The 27,266-nt window shown below is 48.2% G+C and overlaps 1 protein-coding gene across 1 annotated transcript in view; it reads right to left on the reverse strand.

Annotated features, from left to right (window-relative positions):
* Positions 1–27,266, reverse strand: part of abcf2a (ATP-binding cassette, sub-family F (GCN20), member 2a) — a 69,621-nt gene that overhangs the window by 13,192 nt on the left and 29,163 nt on the right. The window contains exons 3-11 of the mRNA XM_072468560.1: positions 26,707–26,919; positions 25,964–26,146; positions 18,799–18,970; positions 18,175–18,270; positions 11,302–11,404; positions 9,050–9,145; positions 5,138–5,257; positions 1,826–1,915; positions 1,015–1,125 (exon numbers count right to left, since the gene is read on the reverse strand). Of these exons, the coding sequence (XP_072324661.1) occupies positions 1,015–1,125; positions 1,826–1,915; positions 5,138–5,257; positions 9,050–9,145; positions 11,302–11,404; positions 18,175–18,270; positions 18,799–18,970; positions 25,964–26,146; positions 26,707–26,919 (1,184 nt within the window). The remainder of the gene's footprint in view (positions 1–1,014; positions 1,126–1,825; positions 1,916–5,137; positions 5,258–9,049; positions 9,146–11,301; positions 11,405–18,174; positions 18,271–18,798; positions 18,971–25,963; positions 26,147–26,706; positions 26,920–27,266) is intronic.

Here is a 27,266-nt window from a genome sequence, read left to right on the forward strand (position 1 = left end):
TCTTCCCATTTATTGAGAATTCTCTTGCTTGGTTTCCCTGCCACCAAACCCCCCCCCCATATAATAATCTTTATTAGTGTCACAAGTGTTACATTAACACTGCAGTGAAGTTACTGTGAAAATCCCCTGGTCGCCACATTCCAGTGCCCGTTCAGGAACACTGAGGGAGAATTCAGAATGTCTAATTCACCTAACAAGCATGTCTTTCGGGACTTGTGGGAGGAAACCGGAGCACCCGGAGGAAACGTGCAGACAGGGAGAACGTGCAGACTCCACACAGACAATGACCCAAGCCGAGAATTGAACCCGGGTCCCTGGCGCTGTGAAGTAAGTGCTAACCACTGTGCCTCCTTGAGCTGAAAGCAGGGGTCGGTCACCTGAAACCAAAGGGGAGAAGCTCCTCATGGGGGTTGCGGGTCATTGAGCACCAGCCCTCTGGGGTACAGAATTGCAGTCACTGGGACTATATTCAAGATGGAGCTAGATTTTGGGGTGCTAAATATGTGGATACAGCACAAACGTAGGGTTGAGCTCAGCTGGGGGAGGGGTGGCGAGGGAAGAGAGAAAACCCGAGTTATAAGCCACGTCAATCTATAACGAAGAGGCAAGCTGGTAAGCTCTGGGACAATGAAAACCTCGAAAAGCCAACGTCACATAATCTACAGATCCTCGACAACTCTTGATTGGGGGGGGGGGGGGGGGGGGGGGAAGGTGAATTTGGGACGGAGCAACCACGGCTCTGTTTTACGCCCAAAGTATTTTGGAATGACTGAATGAACAAGACTTTGGTTGATCTAATTCACGGTCATCTATCCTGACAGTCACATGATACAATAATCAGTGATCACAGTGGTGGATCTATCAATGAGTCTACAATAGACCCAGACAGCTGGTGAGGAAAACCTCCAGTTGGGGATATATTTGAGAACCAGTCACCTGTTGCTCCTGAGCACACTCCACCAGAACACACCACCTCTCCGATTACTCTCATACTGGTTCCCAAAAGATACTTACATCCCCTGCTAGAAGTTTGAGTAATGTAGACTTTCCAGCTCCATTGGGCCCAACCAGGGCCACCCTGGTGTCTAAATCAATACCAAACTCCAGGTTCTTGTAGATCAATGGCTGGGGGGAAAAAAAAAAAATTGGAAAAATAAATTCAGTATTCACAGTTCCATCAAAATTCTGGCCTGCAGCCTCACAATCCCTCCAATCTCTGCTGCTGAAGCCAAGATTATCCCATCCTCAATCGAAAAGCCAGCCCAATTTCCATTGATCTCTGTGCACACGACAGCCAGATTGGTCATTGCCCTGCTGAGTCAGCAAAACCGTTCCAATATAACCACGTGTGCACCATCAGTAGATTCCAGGTGAGGCATAGCTTAGGTACAAGGACTGGTTCAGAACTCACCCAATGTTATAATTAGAGTCACGTATCAAAGGCTTTACCAGCAGCCAAAACGGAAGACCAATGTCCTACACACAGATAAATCCTTCCCCCACCCAAGTCAGACAGACCTGGCCCCCACCACCCACCCAAACACACAGAGCAAGGTTTTATTATTTTTTTTAAATTGTCAGATCCGGGTACTAGGATTTTGCAAATCAAGTGCACAAAATGTCAATGTACAGACACACAGACATGAAATGAAAATCGCTTATCGTCACGAGTAGGCTTCAAATGAAGTTACTGTGAAAAGCCCCTAGTCGCCATATTCCGGCGCCTGTTCGGGGAGGCCGTTACGGGAATTGAACCGTGCTGCTGGCCTGCTTTCAAAGCCAGCGATTTAGCCCTGTGCTAAACAGCCCCTAAACATTCACTCACCCCATTAGTCGTATACTTGAAGCTCACGTTCTGCACCATGATAACGGGAGGAGGAATCTTTCCACAGGAAGGGAAACAGAATGATAAAGTCTACAAGGAGAAGACAGACAAGGGATTAGATATGAAACATGTCAATTGCAACTGCAGTATATTCAGAAGAGAAGACAGGGAATTGGGTTCGGGGATTAGTGTTTCTCTCCCCAACTTCCAAGGAATGAACACCCATGACGGTTCTCATAGGGAGCACCACAGGAACACCACACAGCCAGCTGCTGGGTAGAGCAGGAAGAGACTTATTACCCTCATGGAATATGGGAGCCACTACATGCAAAACAGTATTGAAAAGTTACAAACCAAGTAACAGACAAGAGAAGAAAGATACTACTCAGGCATGAGGACAACACCGTAGCAGTGGTTAGCACAGTTGCTTCACAGCTCCAGGGTCCCAGGTTTGATTCCCGGCTTGCGTCACTGTGTGTAGTCTGCACGTTCTCCCAGTGTCTGCGTGGGTTTCCTCCCACAGTCCAAAGATGTGCAGATTAGGTGAATTGGCCATAATAAATTGCCTTTAGTGGCCAAAAAAGGTTAGGTGGGGTTACTGGGTTATGGGGATAGGGTGGAGGTGTGGGCTTAAGTAGGGTGCTCTTCCCAAGGGCCGCTGCAGACCCGATGGGCAGAGTGGCCTCCTTCTGCACTGTAAATTTTATGATAATTCGGTGAAGTCCAGAATGAGAAATAGCCACTCCCATCCAGTGTTTGATTAATGATTTAATCATGGGAGAGAGTGTACCATGGCAACACTAATGATTCCCTATTTTAAGAGCAGGTCCCTTTGCCTCGCTCGCCTGAAAAATGCCAATCGTGCAATGCCAGAATCCCTGTGCCCCTTAATTGTTCAGTGCACAAATCTGAACCCTACTGTACAGTAAAGGTCCTTCCCGTTTACTCCCTCTTCTCCCCCTTTTTTTTTTGCTGTTGCATTTTTGATCTATGGGTGATTAATGGACCTTTAACTTTAAGGCAAGCAGCCGGTGAGAAGCCTGTACCTTTAATTCGAACAGAAGAATCCGGAAGGCTGTGCTGGTTTAAACTGGTGATTGTAGACTGGCCAGCATCAGTGAGGACTCGGTTTGATTGATTGACTGGTTGCCAATGAATTTGTCCAAAAGGCTGTGCTCTGCCCAGTAACAATTGGCGATTTGATCTGATCCCACTGATACGCTCTTCAGAGTCCCAACGCTAGAGTTTGGTTTCAGTTTTTATCCCGGCAACCCGATGAAGAGATCAAACTCTCTCCAAAAAGATCCAGCTAGTTCTCTCCAGGAGGCCAGAGAGAGCGGACTCTCTCTCCAACAAGTCTGGGTGTCATTCGCTTAGACCATAAGACATAGGAGCAGAATTAGGCCACTTGGCCCATCGAGTCTGCTCCGCCATTCAATCATGGCTGATATTTCCTCATCCTAATTCTCCCGCCTTCTCCCTATTACCCCTGATCCCCTTATTAATCAAGAACCTATCTGTCTTAAAGACACTCAGCGATTTGGCCTCCACTGCCTTCTGCGGCAAAGAGGTCCACAGATTCACCACCCTCTGGCTGAAAGAATTCTTGAGACTGCAATGACCCGAATTCAAGCTACGAGCTGAAAGCAAGGTTTGATGTGAATTAAAGTGTCTCTACAGAAATCCTGCTGCTGAGAGTACTGTATTTTTCTAAACTAAGCGGACCCTGAACGAATGACGCTACAAAGACGACCATTACCGGCTGCAAACCAACGACTCCAGTTTGCAAGCTTGCTGTGAATAAAGCGTGCTAAAGGGTATCGGGGTATATGTGTGTATAGGGGGTGGGGGCAAGTTAAAGTGGACATTAGGTATTAGTTGGCTGTTAACCAGTTGTATTTGCTGCATATTTCATGATAATCATGAAATCCTGTTCGGGTACAGAGGGAGAATTCAGAATGTCCAATTCACCTAACAGCACGTCTTTCGGGACTTGTGGGAGGAAACTGGAGCACCCGGAGGAAACCCACGCAGACACGGGGAGAACGTGCAGACACCGCACCAGGTAGTGACCCGAGCCGCGAATCGAACCAGAGACCCTGGCGCTGTGAAGCAACAGTGCTAACCACTGTGCTACCGTGCTGCCCTCCATTGTGCTATCGTGCCGCCCATGCGTGATATTATCCGCTTCTGTAGCAAAAAATAGAAATGGGTGTAAATTGAGAGAGGTGGGTATTCAGCGGGACCTGGGTGTCCTCATGCACGCAGGTACAGCAGACTTAAAGAAGGCAAATGGTATGTTGGCCTTCATAGCGAGAGGATTTGAGTATCGGAGTAGAGATGTTTTACTGTAATTGTATAGGGCATTGGTGAGGCCACACCTGGAGTATTGTGGGCAGTTTTGGTCTCCTTCTCTGAGGAAGGATGTTCTTGCTATGGAGGGAGAGCAGCGAAGGTTTACCAGACTGATTCCTGGGATGGCGGAACGGTCATATGGAGACTAAATCGGTTAGGATTATATTCATTGGAGTTTAGAAGGCGGAGAGGGGATCTTATAGAAACTTACAAAATTCTAACAGGATTAGACAGGGTAGACTCAGAAAGAATGTTCCCGATGGTGGGGGAGTCCAGAACAAGGGGTCATAGTTTGAGGATAAGGGGTAAACCTTTTAGGACTGAGGTGAGGAGAAATTTCTTCACCCAGAGAGCGGTGAATCTGTGGAATTTGCTACCACAGAAAGTAGTTGAGACCAAAACATTGTGTAATTTCTTTTTTTAATACATTTAGAGTACCCAATTCATTTTTTTTTCCAATTAAGGGGCAATTTAGTGCGGCCAATCCACCTACCCTGCACATCTTTGGGTTGTGGGGGCGAAACCCACACAAACACAGGGAGAATGTGCAAACTCCACATGGACAGTGACCCAGAGACGGCATTGAACCTGGGACTTCGGCGCTGTGAGGCAGCAGGGCTAACCCACTGCGCCACCGTGCTGCCCTACGTTGGGTAATTTCAAGAAGGAATTAGACATAGCTCTTGGGTGGAGGGAAGCAGGATCAGAGTATTGTACTTAACGATCAGCCACAATCATAAAGAATGGTGGAGCAGGCTTGAAGGGACAAATGGCACCCTCCTGCTTCTATTTTCTATGTTTCTATGATATGGGGTGTTAGGGTTGAGATTTAAACTGTAAAATAGTGCAAGAGGATGGTATGAGAGAAAGCCTCCATTCATTTAACTTCCGTTGTTGGAGCGTATTACTGCCCCAATGGCCCAGAACAATTACCTCAAACATCCACACAGCACAAACCTTGTCACTGATGACTTTCTCGGTTAGCCCAGAGGCCATCATCTTCTGCAGAGTCTTCTCTTTGCTCTGAGCTTGTCGAGCTAACTTTGCACTTCCATGACCAAAGCGTGCAATGTAGTTCTAGGAGAAAAGGGTCGGTGATGGTGGGGGAAGAGAAACCAATGTTAGAGCAGCAAGTACCAAACACATCAAGGATGTGACAGGGAATATCAACACAAACTCTCACCTCTGCGCCTAGTTAGATCGGAGATTAGAAATCTGACCTGGCAGTATAAGACCATAAGACATAGGAGTGGAAGTAAGGCCATTTGGCCCATCGAGTCCACTCCACCATTCAATCATGGCTGATTTCAACTCCATTTACCCACTCTCTCTCCATAGCCCTTAATTCCTCGAGAAATCAAGAATTTATCAACTTCTGTCTTAAAGACACTCAACGTCCCGGCCTCTGTGGCAATGAATTCCACAGACCCACCACTCTCTGGCTGAAGAAATTTCTCCTCATCTCTGTTCTAAAGTGACTCCCTTTTATTCTAAGGCTGTGCCCCCGGGTCCTAGTCTCCCCTGCTAATGGAAACAACTTCCCTACATCCACCCTATCTAAGCCATTCATTATTTTGTAAGTTTCTATTAGATCTCCCCTCAACCTCCTAAACTCCAATGAATATAATCCCAGGATCCTCAGACGTTCATCGTATGTTAGGCCTACCATTCCTGGGATCATCCGTGTGAATCTCCGCTGGACCCGCTCCAGTGCCAGTATGTCCTTCCTGAGGTGTGGGGCCCAAAATTGCTTACAGTATTCTAAATGGGGCCTAACTAATGCTTTATAAAGCTTCAGAAGTACATCCCTGCTTTTATATTCCAAGCCTCTTGAGATAAATGACAACATTGCATTTGCTTTCTTAATTACGGACTCAACCTGCAAGTTTACCTTTAGAGAATCCTGGACTAGGACTCCCAAGTCCCTTTGCACTTCAGCATTATGAATTTTGTCACCGTTTAGAAAATAGTCCATGCCTCCATTCTTTTTTCCAAAGTGCAAGACCTCCCACTTGCCCACGTTGAATTTCATCAGCCATTTCTTGGACCACTCTCCTAAACTGTCTAAGTCTTTCTGCAGCCTCCTCACCTCCTCCATACTACCTGCCCCTCCACCTATCTTTGTATCATCGGCAAACTTAGCCAGAATGCCCCAGTCCCATCATCTAGATCGTTAATATATAAAGAGAACAGCTGTGGCCCCAACACTGAACCCTGCGGGACACCACTCGTCACCGGTTGCCATTCCGAAAAAGAACCTTTTATCCCAACTCTCTGCCTTTTGCCTGACAGCCAATCGTCAATCCATGTTAGTACCTTGCCTCGAATACCATGGGCCCTTATTTTACTCAGCAGTCTCCCGTGAGGCACCTTATCAAAGGCCTTTTGGAAGTCAAGATAGATAACATCCATTGGCTCTCCTTGGTCTAACCTATTTGTTATCTCTTCAAAGAACTCTAACAGGTTTGTCAGGCACGACCTCCCCTTACTAAATCCATGCTGACTTGTCCTAATCCGACCCTGCACTTCCAAGAATTTAGAAATCTCATCCTTAACAATGGATTCTAGAATCTTGCCAAGAACCGAGGTTAGGCTAATTGGCCTACAATTTTCCATCTTTTTCCTTGTTCCCTTCTTGAACAGGGGGGTTACAACAGCGATTTTCCAATCCTCTGGGACTTTCCCTGACTCCAGTGACTTTTGAAAGATCATAACTAACGCCTCCACTATTTCTTCAGCTATCTCCTTTAGAACTCTAGGATGTAGTCCATCTGGGCCCGGAGATTTATCAATTTTTAGACCTCTTAGTTTCTCTAGCACTTTCTCCTTTGTGATGGCTACCATATTCAACTCTGCCCCCTGACTCTCCGGAATTGTTGGGATATTACTCATGTCTTCTACTGTGAAGACTGACGCAAAGTACTTATTCAGTTCCTCGGCTATTTCCTTGTCTCCCATCACAAAATTACCAGCGTCATTTTGGAGCGGCCCAATGTCAACTTTTGCCTCCCGTTTTTAATGTATTTAAAGAAACTTTTACTATCATTCCTAATGTTACTGGCTAGCCTACCTTCAAATTTGATCCTCTCTTTCCTTATCTCTCTCTTTGTTATCCTCTGTTTGTTTTTGTAGCCTTCCCAATCTTCTGACTTCCCACTACTCTTTGCCACATTATAGGCTTTCTCTTTTGCTTTGATGCATTCCCTAACTTCCTTTGTCAGCCATGGCTGCCTAATCCCCCCTCTGATAACCTTTCTTTTCTTTGGGATGAACCTCTGTACTGTGTCCTCAATTACTGCCAGAAACTCCTGCCATTGCTGTTCTACTGTCTGTCCCACTCGGCTCTGCTCCCAGTCGATTTTCGTCAGTTCCTCCCTCATGCCCCTGTAGTTACCTTTATTTAACTGTAACACCTTTACATCTGATTCTACCTTCTTTCTTTCAAATTGGAGATTGAATTCGACCATATTATGATCACTGCCTCCTAAGTGCTCCCTTACTTTACGATCTTTAATCAAGTCTGGCTCATTGCATAACACTAAGTCCAGAATGGCCTGTTCCCTCGTGGGCTCCATCACAAGCTGTTCCAAAAAGCCCTCCTGTAAACATTCAATGAATTCCCTTTCCTTGGGTCCACTGGCAGCATTATTTACCCAGTCCACCTGCATATTGAAGTCCCCCATGATCACTGTGACCTTGCCTTTCTGACATGGACTTTCTATTTCATGGTGCATTTTGTGCCCCCGGTCCTGGCCACTGTTAGGAGGCCTGTACATAACTCCCATTATGGTTTTTTTGCCTTTGTGGTTCCTCAACTCTACCCACACAGACTCCACATCATCTGACCCTATGTCATTTAGTGCTATTGATTTAATTTAATTCCTAATTAACAAGGCAACCCTGCCCCCTCTGCCCACCTCCCTGTCTTTTCGATAGGTTGTGAATCCCTGGATGTTTAAATGCCAGTCCTGAACCCCCTGCAACCACGTCTCTGTGATGCCTACCACATCATACCTGCCAGTCACAATCTGGGCCACAAGCTCATCTACCTTGTTCCGTACACTGCGCGCATTTAAATACCTGAGGAAGGAGCAGCGCTCTGAAAGCTAGTGACATCGAAACAAACCTGTTGGATTTTAACCTGGTGTTGTAAGACTTCGTACTGTGCATTTAAATATAGCACCTTTAATTCTCTATTGACCGTCCCTTTTTGTTTTCTTAGTGTGGTGGACCTTGGTTTACTGAGCCTTTCCATACACTGTGTCATATTTTTTTCTATCTGATTGAGTGGAAATAAAAGTACAAGGAGAGATGTGAAAAAGGATGATTTGATAAAGATGTTTAAAAGAGGGGACAGGATAAATAGATTATTGCCAGTGGTTGAGGGATTTGAGGGACCCAGACTGAGGAGATATAGATGGGAGATTAATGTCAGAGATTCAGGCCAGAGTGTTACAAGGCTGTGGAATTCATTCCCAGTGTCAGTGATTGAGGAAGCAGAGGCTATGCCAATAGGTGAGATGGGGAAGGTGAGGGTAAAGGGATATGGGAAAAGGACAGGTACGTGGAATTAAGATACAGATCATGTAAATAATTAACACCATAGTCCAGCTGGCACCAACAACCGGTTTCTGGGTTGTAATTTCTACATAAATTTATCAACCTCAGCACTCCTCACACACACTTTTTCTTAATGGGTCCAGAGTTTGATAGAAAGCAGGTTCAGGCTTGGAGGGCCTGTTCCTGTGCTAAATTGTTCTTTGTTAAACTGTTCAGGTGAAGGGAATTCTACCTGAAAGTAACACCATCTTCTCTCTTCCAAAAGCAGAAGGATCTGCTATACATTCCCACTCACTGCCATGTGCTCACCTTCATGTGTGTGATCTGATCTTGTTCCCAGTTGAACCGTTTCATCTGGTTCTCCTCCAGCTCCAGTCTGGTCTTCACATATTGGTCATAGTTACCCTAGAAGACAAACCACACCCAGTGACTCCAAATCCTTTTTAGTTCCTTAGATATTAATATTGGTGTAGTTTTAATATCAGCAGTAACCAGCTTCAAATAAATCCTGACGGTCAAAGTCACAATTTACGTGTGACAAGTTTATCACATTGATGATAAACTCTGGTTTTTACACATTCTCCCAAGATGTATATCTGATGTACCGACACCACCAGACTGCAGTGGTTCACCACTATCTTCTCAAGCAGCAACAAGAAAATTCCATTAACTTTAGATCCCTGCTTTCCCAACTGTTCTGATTCATTAGCTATCACACTCGCCTTATAGTCAGAGGCTTCAGAATCTGCTCAAAACATTGAAAACATAATCCAACCTGATACCCATGTCAGCAGTTTCAGGCCAACCTCATGATCAGAAATATATTACAAATAAAAGAAAAAGAAAAAGCATACAAAGTGGCGAGGATTAGTGGGAAGCCAGAGGATTGGGAAGCCTTTAGAAGCGAGCAGAGGACAACTAAATAAGCAATAAGGGGGAAGAAGATGAAATAGGAGTGCAAGCTAGCTAGTAATATAAAGGAAGATAGGAAGAATTTTTTTCAATATATAAAAAGGTAAGGGAGGGGCAAAAATAGACATCAGATCACTGGAAAACGTGGCCGGAGAAGTAATAATAGGAAACAGACAAACTGAATAGTTACTTTGCATCAGTCTTCATGGTGGAAGACACCAGTGGGATGCCAGGGCACCAGGACAGCCGGGGGCAGAGGTGAGTTCAGTGGCCATCACTAAGGAGAAGGTTCTGAGGAAATTGAAAGGTCTGAAGGTGGATAAGTGACCTGGACCGGATGGACTACACCCCAGGGTCTGTACTCGTTGGAGTCCAGAAGCACGATGGGGGATCTTATTGAAACTTACAGGATACTGTGAGGCCTGGATAGAGTGGACGTGGAGAGGATGTTTCCACTTGTAGGAAAAACTAGAAGCAGGAACAATCTCAGACTAAAGGGACGATCCTTTAAAACAGAGATGAGGAGGAATGTCTTCAGCCAGAGGGTGGTGAATCTGTGGAACTCTTTGCCGCAGAAGGCTGTGGAGGCCAAATCACTGAGTGTCTTTAAGACAGAGATAGATAGGTTTTTGATTAATAAGGGGATCAGGGATTATGGGGAGAAGGCAGGAGAATGGGGATGAGAAAAATATCGGCCATGATTGAATGGCGGAGCAGACGCGTTGGGCCGAGTGGCCTAATTCTGCTCCTATGCCTTATGGTTGAAAGGTTAATGAAAGGTCATCGATCTGGAACATCAACACGATTTCACCCCGCAGATGCTGCCTGACTTGCTGAGTTTCCAACATTTTTGTTTTTATCCCAAAGGCCGATTCTGTTTTGATGCCAGTTAGTGGTGTATTTTCCACTGTATTGGAGAGAGTCTCTGATTTGAAGCCGGTATGATGTCTCCCTGCAGTCTGCAGCAAGCACCAGCAATTACTGGTGAAGACACGTCGGCAACACAACCTTGAATTCCAAGCAGTCAGGAATTTTACACTAAGGTGAACAATCTTCATGTTAGCAAAAGGAAAATTTTCATTTCAGGCATCAGTGTTACATACAAAGTAAAGCTCCCTCGACACTGTCCCCATCAAACACTCCCAGGACAGGTACAGCACGGGGTTAGATACAGAGTAAAGCTCCCTCGACACTGTCCCCATCAAACACTCCCAGGACAGGTACAGCACGGGGTTAGATACAGAGTAAAGCTCCCTCTACACTGTCCCCATCAAACACTCCCAGGACAGGTACAGCACGGGGTTAGATACAGAGTAATGCTCCCTCTACACTGTCCCCATCAAATACTCCCAGGACTGGTACAGCACGGGGTTAGATACAGAGTAAAGCTCCCTCTACACTGTCCCCATCAAACACTCCCAGGACAGGTACAGCACGGGGTTAGATACAGAGTAGAGCTCCCTCTAAACTGTCTCAAACATACCTGGAGCCTAACCTCAGAACAGCATCACTGAAACACTCAATGCAATCTTATTTCCCACAACTGTTCTTTTGGGACTTTCGACCATGGGCCAGTCGATTAAATGTCAGATGAGGTCAAGCTTTTCAGAGTTGATCTCTCCTGGAATGAAGCTGGCCAGGGTACTCACTGTGTAATACTTGAGTTTGCGGTTGTGCATATGGATGATATTGTTGCAAACTCCATTCAGGAAGTCCTGGGAATGAGATATCAGCACAAGGATCCTGGAGAATCTGTGGGGGGGGGGGGGGGGAAAGAAAGGTTTAGTTAAGAAATTTTACTGCAATACATTTTGGGTCCTCCCAGCAGCTGTGGCAATCACGTGGTCTATTTATGCAACACATCCATTAGCAGCATTCCTGGGGACTCGCAAAGCCATTCCTGCATCGTAAGAATTAATTTCAAAAAATGTTTTTAAAAGTGTACCCAATTCTTTATTTTTCCAATTTCGCGTGGTCAGTCCACCTACCCTGCACCTCTTTGGGTTGTGGGGGTGAAACCTACGCAGACACGGGGAGAATGTGCAAACTCCACAGGGACAGTGACCCAGAGCTGGGATCGAACCCGGGTCCACAGCGCCGTGAGGCAGCAGTGCTAACCACTGGGCCGCAATTGCATCGCAAGAACCAGCAACAAGCTACCCAGTCATATTTTGACATGGTTTCCCTAAAGTTTTTTCAGCATCTCAACACCAGTAATTTCCTCTTGGTGGTGCAGTGGTGTTGTCACTGGTCTCGTAATCCACAGACCCAGGGTAATCGCTCTGGGGACCCGGGTCTCGTAATCCACAGACCCAGGGTAATCGCTCTGGGGACCCGGGTCTCGTAATCCACAGACCCAGGGTAATCGCTCTGGGGACCCGGGTCTCGTAATCCACAGACCCAGGGTAATCGCTCTGGGGACCCGGGTCTCGTAATCCACAGACCCAGGGTAATCGCTCTGGGGACCCGGGTCTCGTAATCCACAGACCCAGGGTAATTGCTCTGGGGACCCGGGTCTCGTAATCCACAGACCCAGGGTAATGGCTCTGGGGACCCGGGTCTCGTAATCCACAGACCCAGGGTAATGGCTCTGGGGACCCGGGTCTCGTAATCCACAGACCCAGGGTAATCGCTCTGGGGACCCGGGTCTCGTAATCCACAGACCCAGGGTAATCGCTCTGGGGACCCGGGTCTCGTAATCCACAGACCCAGGGTAATCGCTCTGGGGACCCGGGTCTCGTAATCCACAGACCCAGGGTAATCGCTCTGGGGACCCGGGTCTCGTAATCTACAGACCCAGGGTAATCGCTCTGGGGACCCGGGTCTCGTAATCCACAGACCCAGGGTAATCGCTCTGGGGACCCGGGTCTCGTAATCCACAGACCCAGGGTAATCGCTCTGGGGACCCGGGTCTCGTAATCCACAGACCCAGGGTAATCGCTCTGGGGACCCGGGTCTCGTAATCCACAGACCCAGGGTAATCGCTCTGGGGACCCGGGTTCTCGTAATCCACAGACCCAGGGTAATCGCTCTGGGGCCCGGGTTCGAAACCCATCACGGTGGAATTTGAATTCAATAAAAATCTGGAATTAAAAGTCTAATGATAACCATGAAACCATTGTCGATTGTCGTAAAAACTAATCTGGTTAACTAATGCCCTTTAGGGAAGGAACTACTGTCTTTACCTGGCCTACATGTGACTGCAGGCCCACAACAGTGCGGCTGACTATTAACTGCCCCCTGAAATGCCCACTAGCAAGCTACTCCACTACAAAAACACTGAAACCAACGGACCACCCAGCATCGACCCAGGCACCGGAAGCTACAAGCCCATCCCAGTCGACCCTGCAACGTTTCCCTTACACAAGCTGGGGGCTTCTGCCAAGGTTGGGAGAGCTGTCTCACAGACTAGTCAGCAACAGTCTGACAGTCATACTCACAGAATCATACCTTACAGACAATGTCCCAGACAGCACTATCACCGTTCCTGGGTATGTCCTGTCTCACCAGCACAGCGGCATACAGTCAGGAGAGAGTTGTCCTGAGAGTCCTCAACATCGACTCTGGACCCCATTAAGTCTTGAAGTTAAGCATGGGCAAGGAAACCTCCTGATTACCACGTACCGGCAATCATCAGCTGATGAATCAGTACTCCTCCATGTTGAACACCCTTGGAGGAAGCACTGAGGGTGGCAAGGGTGCAGAATATGCTCTGGGTGGGGACTTCAATGTCCATCGCCAAGACTGACTCGGTAATACCACCACAGACCGAGCTGGCCGGGTCCTAAAGGACAAAGCTGCTAGACTGGGACTGCAGCCGGTGGTGAGGGAACCAACAAGAGGGAAAAACATACTGGACCTCATCCTCACCAATCTGCCTGCTGCAGATGTATCTGTCCATGACGGTAACGGTAGCAGTGACCACCACACAGTCCTTGCGTAGACAATGTCCCATTTCCCCATTCGGGATACCCTCCATTGTGTTGTGTGGCACTATCACCGTGCTAAATGGGATAGACTTCGAACAGATCTAGCAACTCAAGACTGGGCATCGATGAGGCGCTGTGGGGCATCAGCAGCAGAATTGTATCAACCACAATCTGCAACCTCCTGGCCCGGCATATCCCCCACTCTATACCACCCAGCCAGGGGATCAACCCTGGTTCAATGAAGAGTGCAGGAGGGCGGGCCAGGAGCAACATCAGGCAGACCGAACAATGAGGCGTCAACCTGGTGAAGCTACAACACGGGACTACTTGTGTCCCAAACAGCATAAGCAGGAAATCATAGACAGAACTAAGCGATTCCACAACAAACACATCAGATCTAAGCTCTGTAGTCCTGCCACATCCAGCTATTCACTAAATGACTCAGAAAAGCCAACATGATTCACTCCACGTGATATTAACGGCTGAAGACACTGGATACTGCAAAGGCTGTGGGTCCTGACAATATCCCAGCAATAGTACTGACAACTTGTGCTCCAGAACTGGCTGCACCCCTAGCCAAGCTGTTCCAGAGCAGCTACAACACTGGCATCTACCCGGCAATGTGGAAAATTGCCCAGGTGTGTCCTGTACACAAGAAACAGGACAGATCCAACCCAGCCAATTACCATCCTATCAGGCTACTCTCCATCATCAGAAAAGTGAGGGAAGGAGTCATCAACAGTGTTATCAAGCGGCACTTACTCAGCAATAACCTGCTCACGGACGCTCAGTTTGGGTTCCGCCAGGGTCACTCAGCTCCTGACCTCATTACAGACTTGGTTCAAACTTGGACAAAAGAGCTGAATGCCAGAGGTGAGGCGAGAGTGACTGCCCTCGACATCAAGGCAGCATTTGCCCGAGTGTGGCATCAAGGAGCCTGAGCTAAACTGGAGTCAATGGGAATCAGGGGGAAAACTCTCCGCTGGTTGGAGTCATACCCGGCACAAAGGAAGATGGTTGTGGTGGTTGGAGGTCAATCATCTCAGCTCCTGCACATCAATGCAGGAGTTCCTCAGGGTCGTGTCCTCGATCCAACCACCTTAGCTGCTTCATCAATGACCTCCCTTCCATCAAAGGTCGGAAGTGGGAATGCTCGCAGATGACTGCACAATGTTCAGCACCATTCGTGACTCCTCAGATAATGTCCAAATGCAGCAAGACCTGGACATTATCCAGGTTTGGGCTGACAAGTGGCAAGTTACATTCGCACCACACAAGTGCCAGGCAGTAACCATCTCCTACGTTCCATAGATATCACCTTCCAAACCCAGGACCACTACCATATAGAAGGACAAGAGCAGCAGATACCTGGGAACCCCACCACCTGGAGGTTCCCCTCCCAGTCACTCACCACGCTGACTTGGAAATATATTGCCATTCCTTCACTGTCACTGGGACAACATCCTGGAACTCCCTCCCTAACAGCACAGTGGATGCACCGGCACTCGTGGACTTGCAGTTCACCATCACCTCCCGAAGAGCAACTCTGGGTGGGCAATGAATGCTGGCCTAGTCAGCGATGTCCACATCCCATAAATGAATGTTTTTAAAGTTGAGTTCAATCAACTAAAAATATTCCAAAAAATCTAATCACTACTTTGGTCAAGAGAAAAAATAAAATCAGTCTTCGATTCGGGAGATACAGAACCAGCATGTTGGACGCAGCCCACATCAAAACGTGTGCAGTGTATCGGGCCCACACCAGCAGGCTGGACCGAGTGCTGTGTATCGGGTCCACATCAGCAAGCTGGACTGTGTGCTGTGTATCGGGCTCACATCAGCCGGCTGGACCGAGTGCTGTGCATCAGGCCCACATCAGCAGGCTGAACCGTGTGCTGTGTATCGGGCCCACATCAGCAGGCTGGACCGGGTGCTGTGTATCGAGCCCACATCAGCAGGATGGATCGTGTGCTGTGTATCAGTCCCACATCAGCAGGCTGGATCGAGTGCTGTGTATCGGTCCCACATCAGCAGGCTGGACTGAGTGCTGTGTATCGGGTCCACATCAGCAGGATGGGCCGAGTGCTGTGTATCGGTCCCACATCAGCAGGCTGGACTGAGTGCTGTGTATCGGGTCCACATCAGCAGGCTGGACTGAGTGCTGTGTATCGGGCCCACATCAGCAGGCTGGACTGAGTGCTGTGTATCTGGCCCACATCAGCAGGCTGGACCGAGTGCTGTGTATCGGTCCCACATCAGCAGGCTGGACCGAGTGCTGTGTATCGGTCCCACATCAGCAGGCTGGACCGAGTGCTGTGTATCGGTCCCACATCAGCAGGCTGGACCATGTGCTGTGTATCGGGCCCACATCAGCAGGCTGGACCGAGTTCTGTGTATCGGGCCCACATCAGCAGGCTGGATCGTGTGCTGTGTATCGGGCCCACATCAGCAGGCTGGACCGAGTGCGGTGTATCGAGCCCACATCAGCAGGCTGGACTGTGTGCTGTGTATCGGGCCCACATCAGCAGGCTGGACTGTGTGCTGTGTATCGGGCCCACATCAGCAGGCTGGACTGAGTGCTGTGTATCAGTCCCACATCAGCAGGCTGGACCGAGTGCGGTGTATCTGTCCCACATCAGCAGGCTGGATTGAGTGCTGTGTATCGGGTCCACATCAGCAGGCTGGACTGAGTGCTGTGTATCAGTCCCACATCAGCAGGCTGGACTGAGTGCTGTGTATCGGGTCCACATCAGCAGGCTGGACCGAGTGCTGTGTATCGGGCCCGCATCAGCAGGCTGGACTGTGTGCTGTGTATCGGGCCCACATCAGCAGGCTGGACCGAGTGCTGTGTATCGGGCCCACATCAGCAGGCTGGACCGAGTGCTGTGTATCGGGCCCACATCAGCAGGCTGGACTGAGTGCTGTGTATCAGTCCCACATCAGCAGGCTGGACCGAGTGCTGTGTATCTGTCCCATATCAGCAGGCTGGACTGAGTGCTGTGTATCGGGCCCACATCAGCAGGTTGGACCGAGTGCTGTGTATCAGTCCCACATCAGCAGGCTGGACCATGTGCTGTGTATCGGGCCCACATCAGCAGGCTGGACTGTGTGCTGTGTATCGGGCCCACATCAGCAGGCTGGACCGAGTGCTGTGTATCGGGCCCAGATCAGCAGGCTGGACCGAGTGCTGTGTATCGGGCCCACATCAGCAGGCTGGACCGAGTGCTCTGTATTGGTCCCACATCAGCAGGCTGGACCGTGTGCTGTGTATCGGGCCCACATCAGCAGGCTGGACCGAGTTCTGTGTATCGGGCCCACATCAGCAGGCTGGATCGTGTGCTGTGTATCGGGCCCACATCAGCAGGCTGGACTGTGTGCTGTGTATCGGGCCCACATCAGCAGGCTGGACCGAGTGCTGTGTATCAGTCCCACATCAGCAGGCTGGACCATGTGCTGTGTATCGGGCCCACATCAGCAGGCTGGACCATGTGCTGTGTATCGGGCCCACATCAGCAGGCTGGACTGTGTGCTGTGTATCGGGCCCACATCAGCAGGCTGGACTGTGTGCTGTGTATCGGGCCCACATCAGCAGGCTGGATCGTGTGCTGTGTATCGGGCCCACATCAGCAGGGTGCACTCTATTCTAGACTGTTCAGTATGCTGTTTCCAGGATGTGATTGGTGATGACTGCAGCAAGTTGAGGCGAGGGCAGAAACCGGTCAGGCATTTAACACCAGCCCACACCTGGAAAACTCAGCCTGCTAAACATACGAGTCAGCAAAATATTCCTGATCCTGTGACCTTTAACCTTAGCATCTTTACTGTAAAATGGCCTCTCTGCCTTTGCTCCATTTTCCTCACTGTCCAAAAGCAGCAAAACCATATATTCGCCTCATGCTTAAACTGCACCCACCCTAAGTGCCCACACAGACTTTGGGGAAAAGAGTCGCAGATTTCCACTCAACCTGGTGTGAATATATACTTACTAATCCCCCTCCTGAATAGCCGGAGTCTCATTTTGGATTGGATTGGATTTCACAGGAAGAAAAGGGAATAAAAGAAAATACATAATAGGGCAACACAACATTTACAATGCAACTACATGGACACCGGTATCGGATGAAGCATACAGGGTGTAGTGTTAATGAGGTCAGTCCATAAAAGGGTCATTTAGGAGTCTGGTAACAGCGGGGAAGAAGCTGTTTTTGAGTCTATTCGTTAAGGTTTATGCCATTCTTGGGAGATGTGTTTACCAAGGAGCGCATTTTAATACTTTGGGTACCAAATGACAGTGGTTTGCGAGCTAAATTGCACTTTCAGCGAGCCAGTACAAACTCGATGGGCCAATGGTCTGTGCGCTGCGACGTCCATGAACCAAGTAAACATTTCACTTGAAACATTTATTCACTGCGACACACTATAGAGTTCACAGCATCCAGGTCGACTTGCCCGAGAACTATGCCAAAAAAACTCTTGCCAACCCAAACCTGAATCCAGGAGGTCAGTTCTGCCTCCTCACACCTTACAGAAAGAACACCGCGGCAAAGGATCCGCGACAACAGCATTGCAAAGCCAAGCTAATGGGCCACTTACGATTTCAGTTCTTCTTCCAACCAGACACAGGCATCCAGATCAAGATGATTAGTCGGTTCATCTAATAACAGCATGAAGGGTTTGATAAATAGTGCTCTGGAACAAGGAAAACAAAACCACAGCAATCAAAAACAGCCAGGAACAAAAAGATAATTGAAATCAATTGCTGTAAACTGGCCCAGGGGGGAAATGGGAAAATATTTAACAGTGCAGTACTGGACTTCGCCATCAGGTGGCGCTGAAGGAGGAGGACTGAAGTACAACCCCAACATCGGCCAAACCCACACCCATACAGTTTAATAAATACTGGAGAACTGTAACTCTATCCACCAATTCTAATAAGGAGTCAATAGTGCCAGGAATGAGAGGAGCCGAATGCAGCAAGAGCAAGCCATTGCAGAGGCGAGCTTTGCACAGAGCCCGATTATCTCCCAACACATTAAGCTGAAGTTTTGGGGTAGCTCGCTCAGCTGAGTGGAAAGTGAATGAGGAAGCAGACCAGGTAGCTGTGCCAGCAACAACCAAATCGGGCCCGAGGAGGTGGAGGTGCAAAGAACAGAAGGGGGAAATGACAATCCAGTGCATTTTGAGGTTGCGTGTTAAGCTACCTCATTCTCAAGTTACCTGGCAAGGGCCACTCTCATTCGCCAACCTCCACTAAAATCCTTCATCATCTTCCGCTGCATGGCTGGCGAGAAGCCGAGACCATGCAGAATCCGTGAAGCTCGCACTTCTGCCTTGTCCGCATCCAATTCCTCCAAACGCTCGTAGATTTGTAAAAGCTTCTCACACTCAGCTGGAGAGAAAAATTAAAAGGTCAGAACATAAAGTTCAGCTTGGTGTAGGCAATACAATTTGTACTGGTCACAATGCACAACCATTGACCAGCCACAGTTAGAAACAGCCACAAGTTGGAATGACAGTACTCAGAGCTTGAACATGGCAGAGTAAAAGACCACATTTTTCACACACAATCGGATCTCCAACAGAACTGCTGTCAATACAAAAGGCAGTACCGACAGCACAAGGAAATCCGGGCCCAACACATTGCCCAGCAATAATTCACTGTGGTGGACACTTGGGACAATTACCCAGCACACCATAAGCAGATTATAGCTCTGCTCCCAAACTATTTACAAATAGAGGGCTTCAATAACTCAAGATACAGAAAACGTCACCGCACCATCATACCTTTCCCGAGGTATCCTCACATTGGTCTGCTAGTGGCCGAGACAGAGTTTCCCCCGAGCAACCCACATGCAGACATAATACCCTAGCCATTAAACACTTCACTGGAGGAGGCTGGCACAACAGCAGAGAGTCTGACCCAGAGAGGGGCGTTCACACAGGTACCTGCGGCGGTTCAGATGTCAGCGCTCTCACTTCTGAATCACAAGGTTTGGGGTTCAAGTCCCACTCAGTGGAATAAAAGTGAAGGTTAACACGAGAGTATTGTACTGGGCGAGCAATGCCATCTTTCTGACAATGTTAAACATTCAGGTAGACTTAAAAGATCCCACAGTACTGTTTCAGAGAAGGGATTAATCCACTTTTACGGCCACGAGAACAAAGTAGTACAGCACAGGAACAGGCCCTTCGGCCCTCCAAGCCTGTGCCGACCATGCTGCCCGTCTAAACTAAAATCTTCTACACTTCTGGGGTCCGCATCCCTCTAATGCCACCCTATGCATGTATTTGTCAAGATGTCCCTTAAACGTCACTATCGTCCCTGCTTCCACCACCTCCTCCGGCAGCGAGTTCCTCTGTGTAAAAAAACCTTGCCTCGTACTAAAACTGCTATCACTGCTCCTGCTCAATGCTAATCTGTTCAAATATATTATTGTCCCCTTCCTGTATGTGTTCACTATGGAGAGGGATAATGTAGCTATAGAAAGCAGGGAAGGGGGACGGTGATATAATTGAACAGATTAGCATCGAGACGGTGGTGTTATTAGTGGGATTAAACATAGAAAATAGAAGCAGGAGGAGACCATTTGGCCCTTCCGAGTCTGCTTTGCTATTCATTATGATCATGGCTGATCATCCAACCCATAGCCTGATCCCGCCGTCCCCTTTATCCTTTGATTCCCTTCGCCCTCAGTGCTATATCTAACTGCTTCTTGAAAACATACAATGTTTTGGCCTCAACTACTTTGTGGTAACAAATTCCACAGGCTCACCACTCTCTGGGTGAAGACATTTCTCCTCATCTCTATCCTAAATGGTCTACTCCGTATCCTCAGACGGAGGTTCAGGACACACCCACCATCGGGAACATCCTTCCTGCATCTACCCTGTCCAGTCCGGTTAGAATCTTGTTGGTTTCTGCGAGATCCCCCCTCATTCTTCTGAACTCCAGCAAATACAATCCTGTTACAGTTGTATAGGACTTTGGTTAGGCCACATTTGGAATACTGCATGCAGTTCTGGTCGCCACATTACCAGAAGGATGTGGATGCTTTAGAGAGGGTGCAGAGGAGGTTCACCAGGATGTTGCCTGGTATGGAGGGTGCTAGCTATGAAGAAAGGTTGAGTAGATTAGGATTGTTTTTGTTGGAAAGACGGAGGTTGAGAGGGGACCTGATTGAGGTCTACAAAATTATGAGAGGTATGGACAGGGTGGATAGCAACAAGCTTTTTCCAAGTGTGGGGGTGTCAATTACAAGGGGTCACGATTTCAAGGTGAGGGGGAGAAAGTTTAAGGGAGATGTGCGTGGAACGTTTTTTACGCAGAGGGTGGTGGGTGCCTGGAATGCTTTGCAGCGGAGGTGGTAGAGGCGGGCACGATAGCCTCATTTAAGATACATCTAGACAGATATATGAACGGGCGGGGAACAGAGGGAAGTAGATCCTTGGAAAATAGGCGACAGGTTTAGATAAAGGATCTGGATCGGCGCAGGCTGGGAGGGCCGAAGGGCCTGTTCCTGTGCTGTAATTTTCTTTGTTCTAACTGATTCAATCTCGTCTCATACGTCAGTCCTGCCATCCCAGAAATCTGGTAAACCTTTGATGCACTCCCTCTAGAGCAAGAACATCCTTCCTCAGATAAGGAGACCAAAACTGCACACAATACTCCAGCTGTGGCCTCACCAAGGCTCTGTATAATTGCAGCGAGACATCCCTGCTTCTGGACTCAAATCCTCTCACAATGAAGACTAACATACCATTTTTCTTCTTTACCGCCTGCTGTACCTGCATGCTTACCTTCAGTGACTGGTGTACATTGCACTTTCCCCTCTCCTAATTTATGGCCAATCAGATAATGGCCTGTCTTTTTGCTACCAATGTGAATAACCTCGCATTTATCAAAATTATACTGCATCGCCCATTCATTTACCCACTCGCTCAACGTGTCCAAATCACACTGAAGGATCTCTGCATCCTCCTCACAGCTCACCCTCCCATCCAGCTGTGTGCCATCTGCAAATTTGGAAAGATTTTATTTTATTCCCTCATCTAAGTCATTAACATGTATATTGTGAATAGCTGGGGTCCCAGCACCGATCCCTGCGATACCCCACTAGTCACTGCCTGACATTTGGAAAAAGACCCGTTTATTCCTACTCTTTGTTTCCTGTCCGACAACCAATTGTCTATCCATCTCAATACGCTACTCCTCATCCCATGCGTTTTAATTTTACACGCTAATCTCTCATGTGGGACTTGGTCGAATGCCCTCTGAAAGTCCAAATCAACCACATCACTAGCTCCCTCCCCATCAACTCTACTCGTTACATCCTCGAAGAATTCCAGTAGATTTGTCAAGAATGATTTCCCCTTCATAAACCCATGCTGACTCTGTCCGATCCTGACACTGTTTTCTAAATGCTCTATAAAATCTTTGATAGTGGATTCTAGAATTTTCCCCACTACTGACATCAAGCTTACTGGCACATAATTCCCTGCTTTCTCTCTACCTCCCTTTTAAAATCATAGCTACCCTCAAATCTGTAGAAACTGTTCCAGAGCCTACAGAAGCTTGGAAGGTGACCATTAATGCATCCATTATTTCTCAGGCCACTTTAAATACTCTGGGATGTAGATTATCAGAAGCTGGGGATTTAATCAGCCTTCAAGCCCATCAGTTTCCCCAACACCACTTCTTTACTAATACTGATCTCCTTCAGTTCCTCCTTCTCGCTAAAGCCAACATTTCTGCTATCTTATTTGTGTCCTCATTTGTGAAGACAGAACCAAAGTGGATAAATCCCAGGCTGGATTACGCGTATCCGAGGCTGCTGTGTTAGGCAAAGGCTGATGTTAATTTCCAAATCCTCTCTGGCCAAGGGGAGGTGTCAGGATACTGGAGGACAGCGAACAACGTACTATTATTCAAAAAAGCAAATTGGGGAAAAGCAGATAATTAGGGGCCAGTGTGTCCAACATCAGTGGTAGGAAATTATTGGAAAACATTAATCTCCACTTGGAGAGGTGAGGATTAATCTAGTCAACATGACTTTGTCAGGGGGAAATAATGGCGAACAAACTTGATTGAATTTTTCAAAGAGGTGGATGTAGATGAGGGACGTGCAGTTGATGTAGTAGTCTACATTGACTTCAGCAAGACTTTTGATGAAGGCCCGCATGGGAGACTGGTCAAGAAGATAAAAGGCCCATAAGATCCAGGGCAATTTGGAAAATTGGATCCAAAATTGGCTTAGGAGGCAGATGGTGATGGTCGAAGGTTGTTCATATGATTGGAAGCTGGTGTAGTGGTGCTCCGCAGGGATCGGTGCAGGGTCCCTTGTTGTTTGTGGTGCAATGATCTAGATGTGAATGTGGGGGATTTAATCACCAAGTTTGCAGATGACACGAGAATTCTTGTGTGGCAAATAGCAAGGAGATAAGCCTTAAATTACAGGATGATAGAGGGGCTGGTCAGACGGACAGAACATTGGCAAATGGAATTTAACCCTGAAAAGTGTGTGCTGATGCATTTTGGGACAACTAACAAGGAAATACACAATGAACAGCAGGATGCTGGGAAGCAGGAAGCACAGGGGACCAGAGGGACCTTGGGGAGCATGTCCATAGATCCCGAAAGCAGCAAGACAGGTGGATAAGGTGGTTAAGGAGGCATATGCCTTTACTAGCAGAGGCACAGAATATAAGAGCAGAGAGGTTATGATGGAGCTGTATAAAATGCTCATTAGACCACAGCTAGAGCAGTGTGCATAATTCTATAATCAATAATAATCTTTATTAGTGTCACAAGTAGGCTTACATTATCACTGCAATGAAGTTACTGTGAAAATCCCCTCGTCGCCACATTCCGGCGCCGTTCGGGTACACTGAAGGAGAATTCAGAACGTCCAATTCACGTAACAAGCAACCAGAGCACCAGGAGGAAACCCACACAGACATGGGGAGAACGGGCAGACTCCACGCAGACAAGTGACCCAAGCCGAGAATTGAACCCGGATCCCTGGCAACAGTGCCACCCATGAAAAGAGCTGACTGGTGGTGATTTAACCGGAGGATCACCATACTTCAGGCAAGGTTGAGAAGCCAGGGTCTTCACGAATAACCTCAACCGGTACGGGAATTGAACCCACACTGCTGGCCTCGCTCTGCATCATGAACCAGACAAGTGAGCTAACCAGGATCTCTGGTCACTACATTATAGAAAGGATGTGATTACACGAGAGAGAGAGAGAGAGAGAGAGAGAGAGAGAGAGAGAGAGAGAGAGAGAGAGAGAGAGAGAGAGAGGCTGGTTAAACTGGAGTTGTTTTCCTTAAAGCGGAGAAGGCTGAGGGGGGACCTGATCGAGGTGTACAAAAATTATGAGCGACATTGACAGGATCGATAGGAAGAAATGTTCCCCTTAGTAGACGAGTCAATACCAGGGAGCAGAGAGTAAGTGTCAGGAGATTTAGAGGTGTTTTGGGGAATAACATTTTACCCAGGTGGTGGGAATCTGGAATTCACTGCCTAAAAGATTGGTGTAGAGGCAGGAACCCTCAACATTCAAGAAGCATCCAACGCTGCAAAGAAGGTTTTACCGAACCTACAATACTACCACTGTGCAGCAATGGCAGAAAGAGTGAGGGGATGGGTACACGAACCCGGCGCAGAGTGGGTACAGATGGAGGAGGCCTCCTGTAAAGGAACGACCCTCCGGGCCCTGGCTACAGCAGCACTCCCGTCCCCCTCAACAAGATACACAACGAGCCCAGTGGACCCAGCTGAGACAACACTTCGGGATAACTAAAATGTCCCCCCATGGCCCCCATCTGCAGCAATCACAGATTCCCCCCCATCCATGCCAGATACCATCTTCAAAAGATGGAGGCGGGACGGGGGCAGACTGACGGTCGAGGACACACTGACGGTCAGGGACTTCTACGTAGGGCACAGACTGGTGACACTGGACGAACTGACGAGGAAGTGGAAACTCGCAAAAAGAGCAGGAAATGAGCAACCTCCAAATAAACACTTCCCTGCAAAGAGACAGTAGAGTACCCCGAACCCCCAGAAACCACACTACTGGAGGACCTGATAGGCACAGACAGCAAGGACGGGAGGTCGGGGAGGCTGTGGGAAAATATACAGACAGTTACTGGACAGAGCTTGAACACCACTGGACGAGACCAAACAAAAATGGGAGGACGAACTGGGGCAGAGGTAGTGTGGGGACTCTGGAGCGAAACATTGAGCAGGGCTGACTCTACCTCCTCCTGCGCAGGGTTTGGCCTAATGCAGCTCAAAGTGGTGCACAGAGCTCACCTGACCAGAACCCGAATGAGCAGGTTCTTCCCGGAGGTGGAGGACAAATGTGAGCGGTGCCAGAGGGGCCCGGCCAACCACACCCACATGTTCTGGGCTTGTCCCAAACTTGTTGGGTTCCGGACAGCCTTCTCCGAGGCAATGTCCAAGGTTATGGGGGTGAGGGTGAAGCCATGCCCAATAGTGGCAATCTTCGGGGTATCGGAGCAACCAGAACTACACATGGGGAGGGGGCTGACGCCCTTGCTTTCATTTCCCTAATCGCACGCCAGAGAATCCAGCTCGGCTGGCCATCAGCAGCACCAACACCTGCAGACTGGCTCGCTGACCTCTCGGAATTTCTCCACCTGGAGAAGATTAAGTAGTCCACCCGAGGGTCCGAGGAAGGCTTCCTGGATACTTGGAGGCAGTTTGTTGGCCAGTTGCAAAACCTGTTCGAGGCCAGCAACGAGTAGTAAGTTAAGAATTAAAAAACCAAGATAGGTGAGGAACCACAAAGGACTGCGCACCTGGTGGCAGGAAGCTCCTGATGCGGACTGGCCTGGTGGCAGGAAGACTTGGCCACACGGAGGCTTCCAACAAAAGTTCCAGTCATCTCATTCCTCTTTGCAAAATAACGTTCCCACAACCAGGCAATCTGCCGGCCTTTAAAACCACATTTGCACCAAAGATAAATCTCAATCAGCACATCAAACTATTTGTAACTGTTCAAAAACCACTTCCTCCAAATGTCTGGTGTCTTTAATAATTTAGTGACCGATGTGGAGGTAATTGAATTATTGGGAACAGACAGAGCTCAATCCTGTTTGCGCAGCCCTGCCTTGGTAATAGCTTTTCAGAGGAATAAACCGGGGCTGTATCTTTAATTTGGGGAAATCTACAACACACGAAGAATCTTGCAGTAACGCAGAGTTTTGACAAGTGCAAACCAGAGAATAGAAATCACTACATTACTGAAAGCAGCATTCAGACTGGCTCTTTCATGCTTTATGAGGCACCAAAGACCAACTTTAACCCACCATCAGAACACATACTGGAAACAAAACAAAAATGGATAGTTACAATCCTCATGGGCCAGACGCTCTGCCTCCTTCTCCAATTCAATACGTTCCTTATCCACCTCAATCACACATTCGAGTGGCGTTTTGTCACTGGGTGACATCTCTCGCGTAAGGTGGTAAATGTCAATGTGTTCTGGTATTGGCAACTCTCGGTGGCCCAGAGCAGACAGCAGCATTGATTTACCTGAAAAAAGAGAGAGAGAGAGAGATCAAGAGTCAAGAACCATTTTCTAAATTCCTATTTTCACATCTGCAGACTCCCTTCATTACAAGGAATGAGTGGGGCGGGGTCAGGGTGTTGAACATGATGATCAGCCCATGATCATAATGAATGGCGGAGCAGGCTTGAAGGGCCGAATGGCCTCCTCCTGCTTCTATTTTCTACGTCTATTTCTATGTATACCCAAATACATTGGCTGGAATGGTACGCCCAGTGTGTCGCAGTCAGAGTGCCAGTCTGCGCTGCCCATTTGGCACACTCCACTTTGCATGGCTGGGCAGTGACGGATATGATCCAGCTAGCAAATGGCCCTCCCCAAAGGTTGACGACCTATTGCTGCCAAGGCTTCCTGATACAGCAAGTGGCAGATTCAGCACATTCCTGCAAAATGTACTCCCACAGCCACGGAGGAAAAGCAACTGTTAAACTGTGGCCAGTGGCCATCAATTCCCTAAACATTTCAGGGTCATAAACAACAAGTACCTTTGGGCATCTGCCCTTGCTCAGAGAGCCCGTGACCTTACCAGTGCCATTGAGTCCAATCAACCCATAACGACGGCCGGTATTCAGCTCCAGCTTGGTATCACTCAGCAGCTCCTGACCATGGAATGTGAGTGACAAATTAATGATGTGAACATCTGTACTGTTGGGGTGCGAGGCCAGCACGCCCGTGACTGCTCGGGCTGCCGCTTTCTTCAATTCAAAATCATCCAGCTCATTGGTAATTTGCGCCAGTCCTGTGGGAGGAGAAATCATGTCACAATACAGGGGCAGCAGTGGAGGTCAAGGCTGGATTAAAAACAGCAAGCTACACAATACAAGAGTTGTTACAGAGGATGTTATTCAACCTCAATGATCAGTCTACCAACTGCAAGGATCCCAAAGGAGGTGAACTGATAGTCAGTCTAGTTCTTAGTGAACACCTACTGCAGCTGGGCAGTTTCTTCTTTCTTAAAAACAGCATTAGGCTGGACAGCACCGAGTCAGCACAGGAACAAGCCATTCGGCCCAGCTGATCAATGCCAGCGTTAATGCTCCACATGCACGAGCCTTCTCCTATCCCTCTTTATCTCACTCGATCAGT

This window comes from Scyliorhinus torazame, chromosome 11, assembly GCF_047496885.1.
Source record: "Scyliorhinus torazame isolate Kashiwa2021f chromosome 11, sScyTor2.1, whole genome shotgun sequence".
Lineage (NCBI taxonomy): Eukaryota > Metazoa > Chordata > Chondrichthyes > Carcharhiniformes > Scyliorhinidae > Scyliorhinus > Scyliorhinus torazame.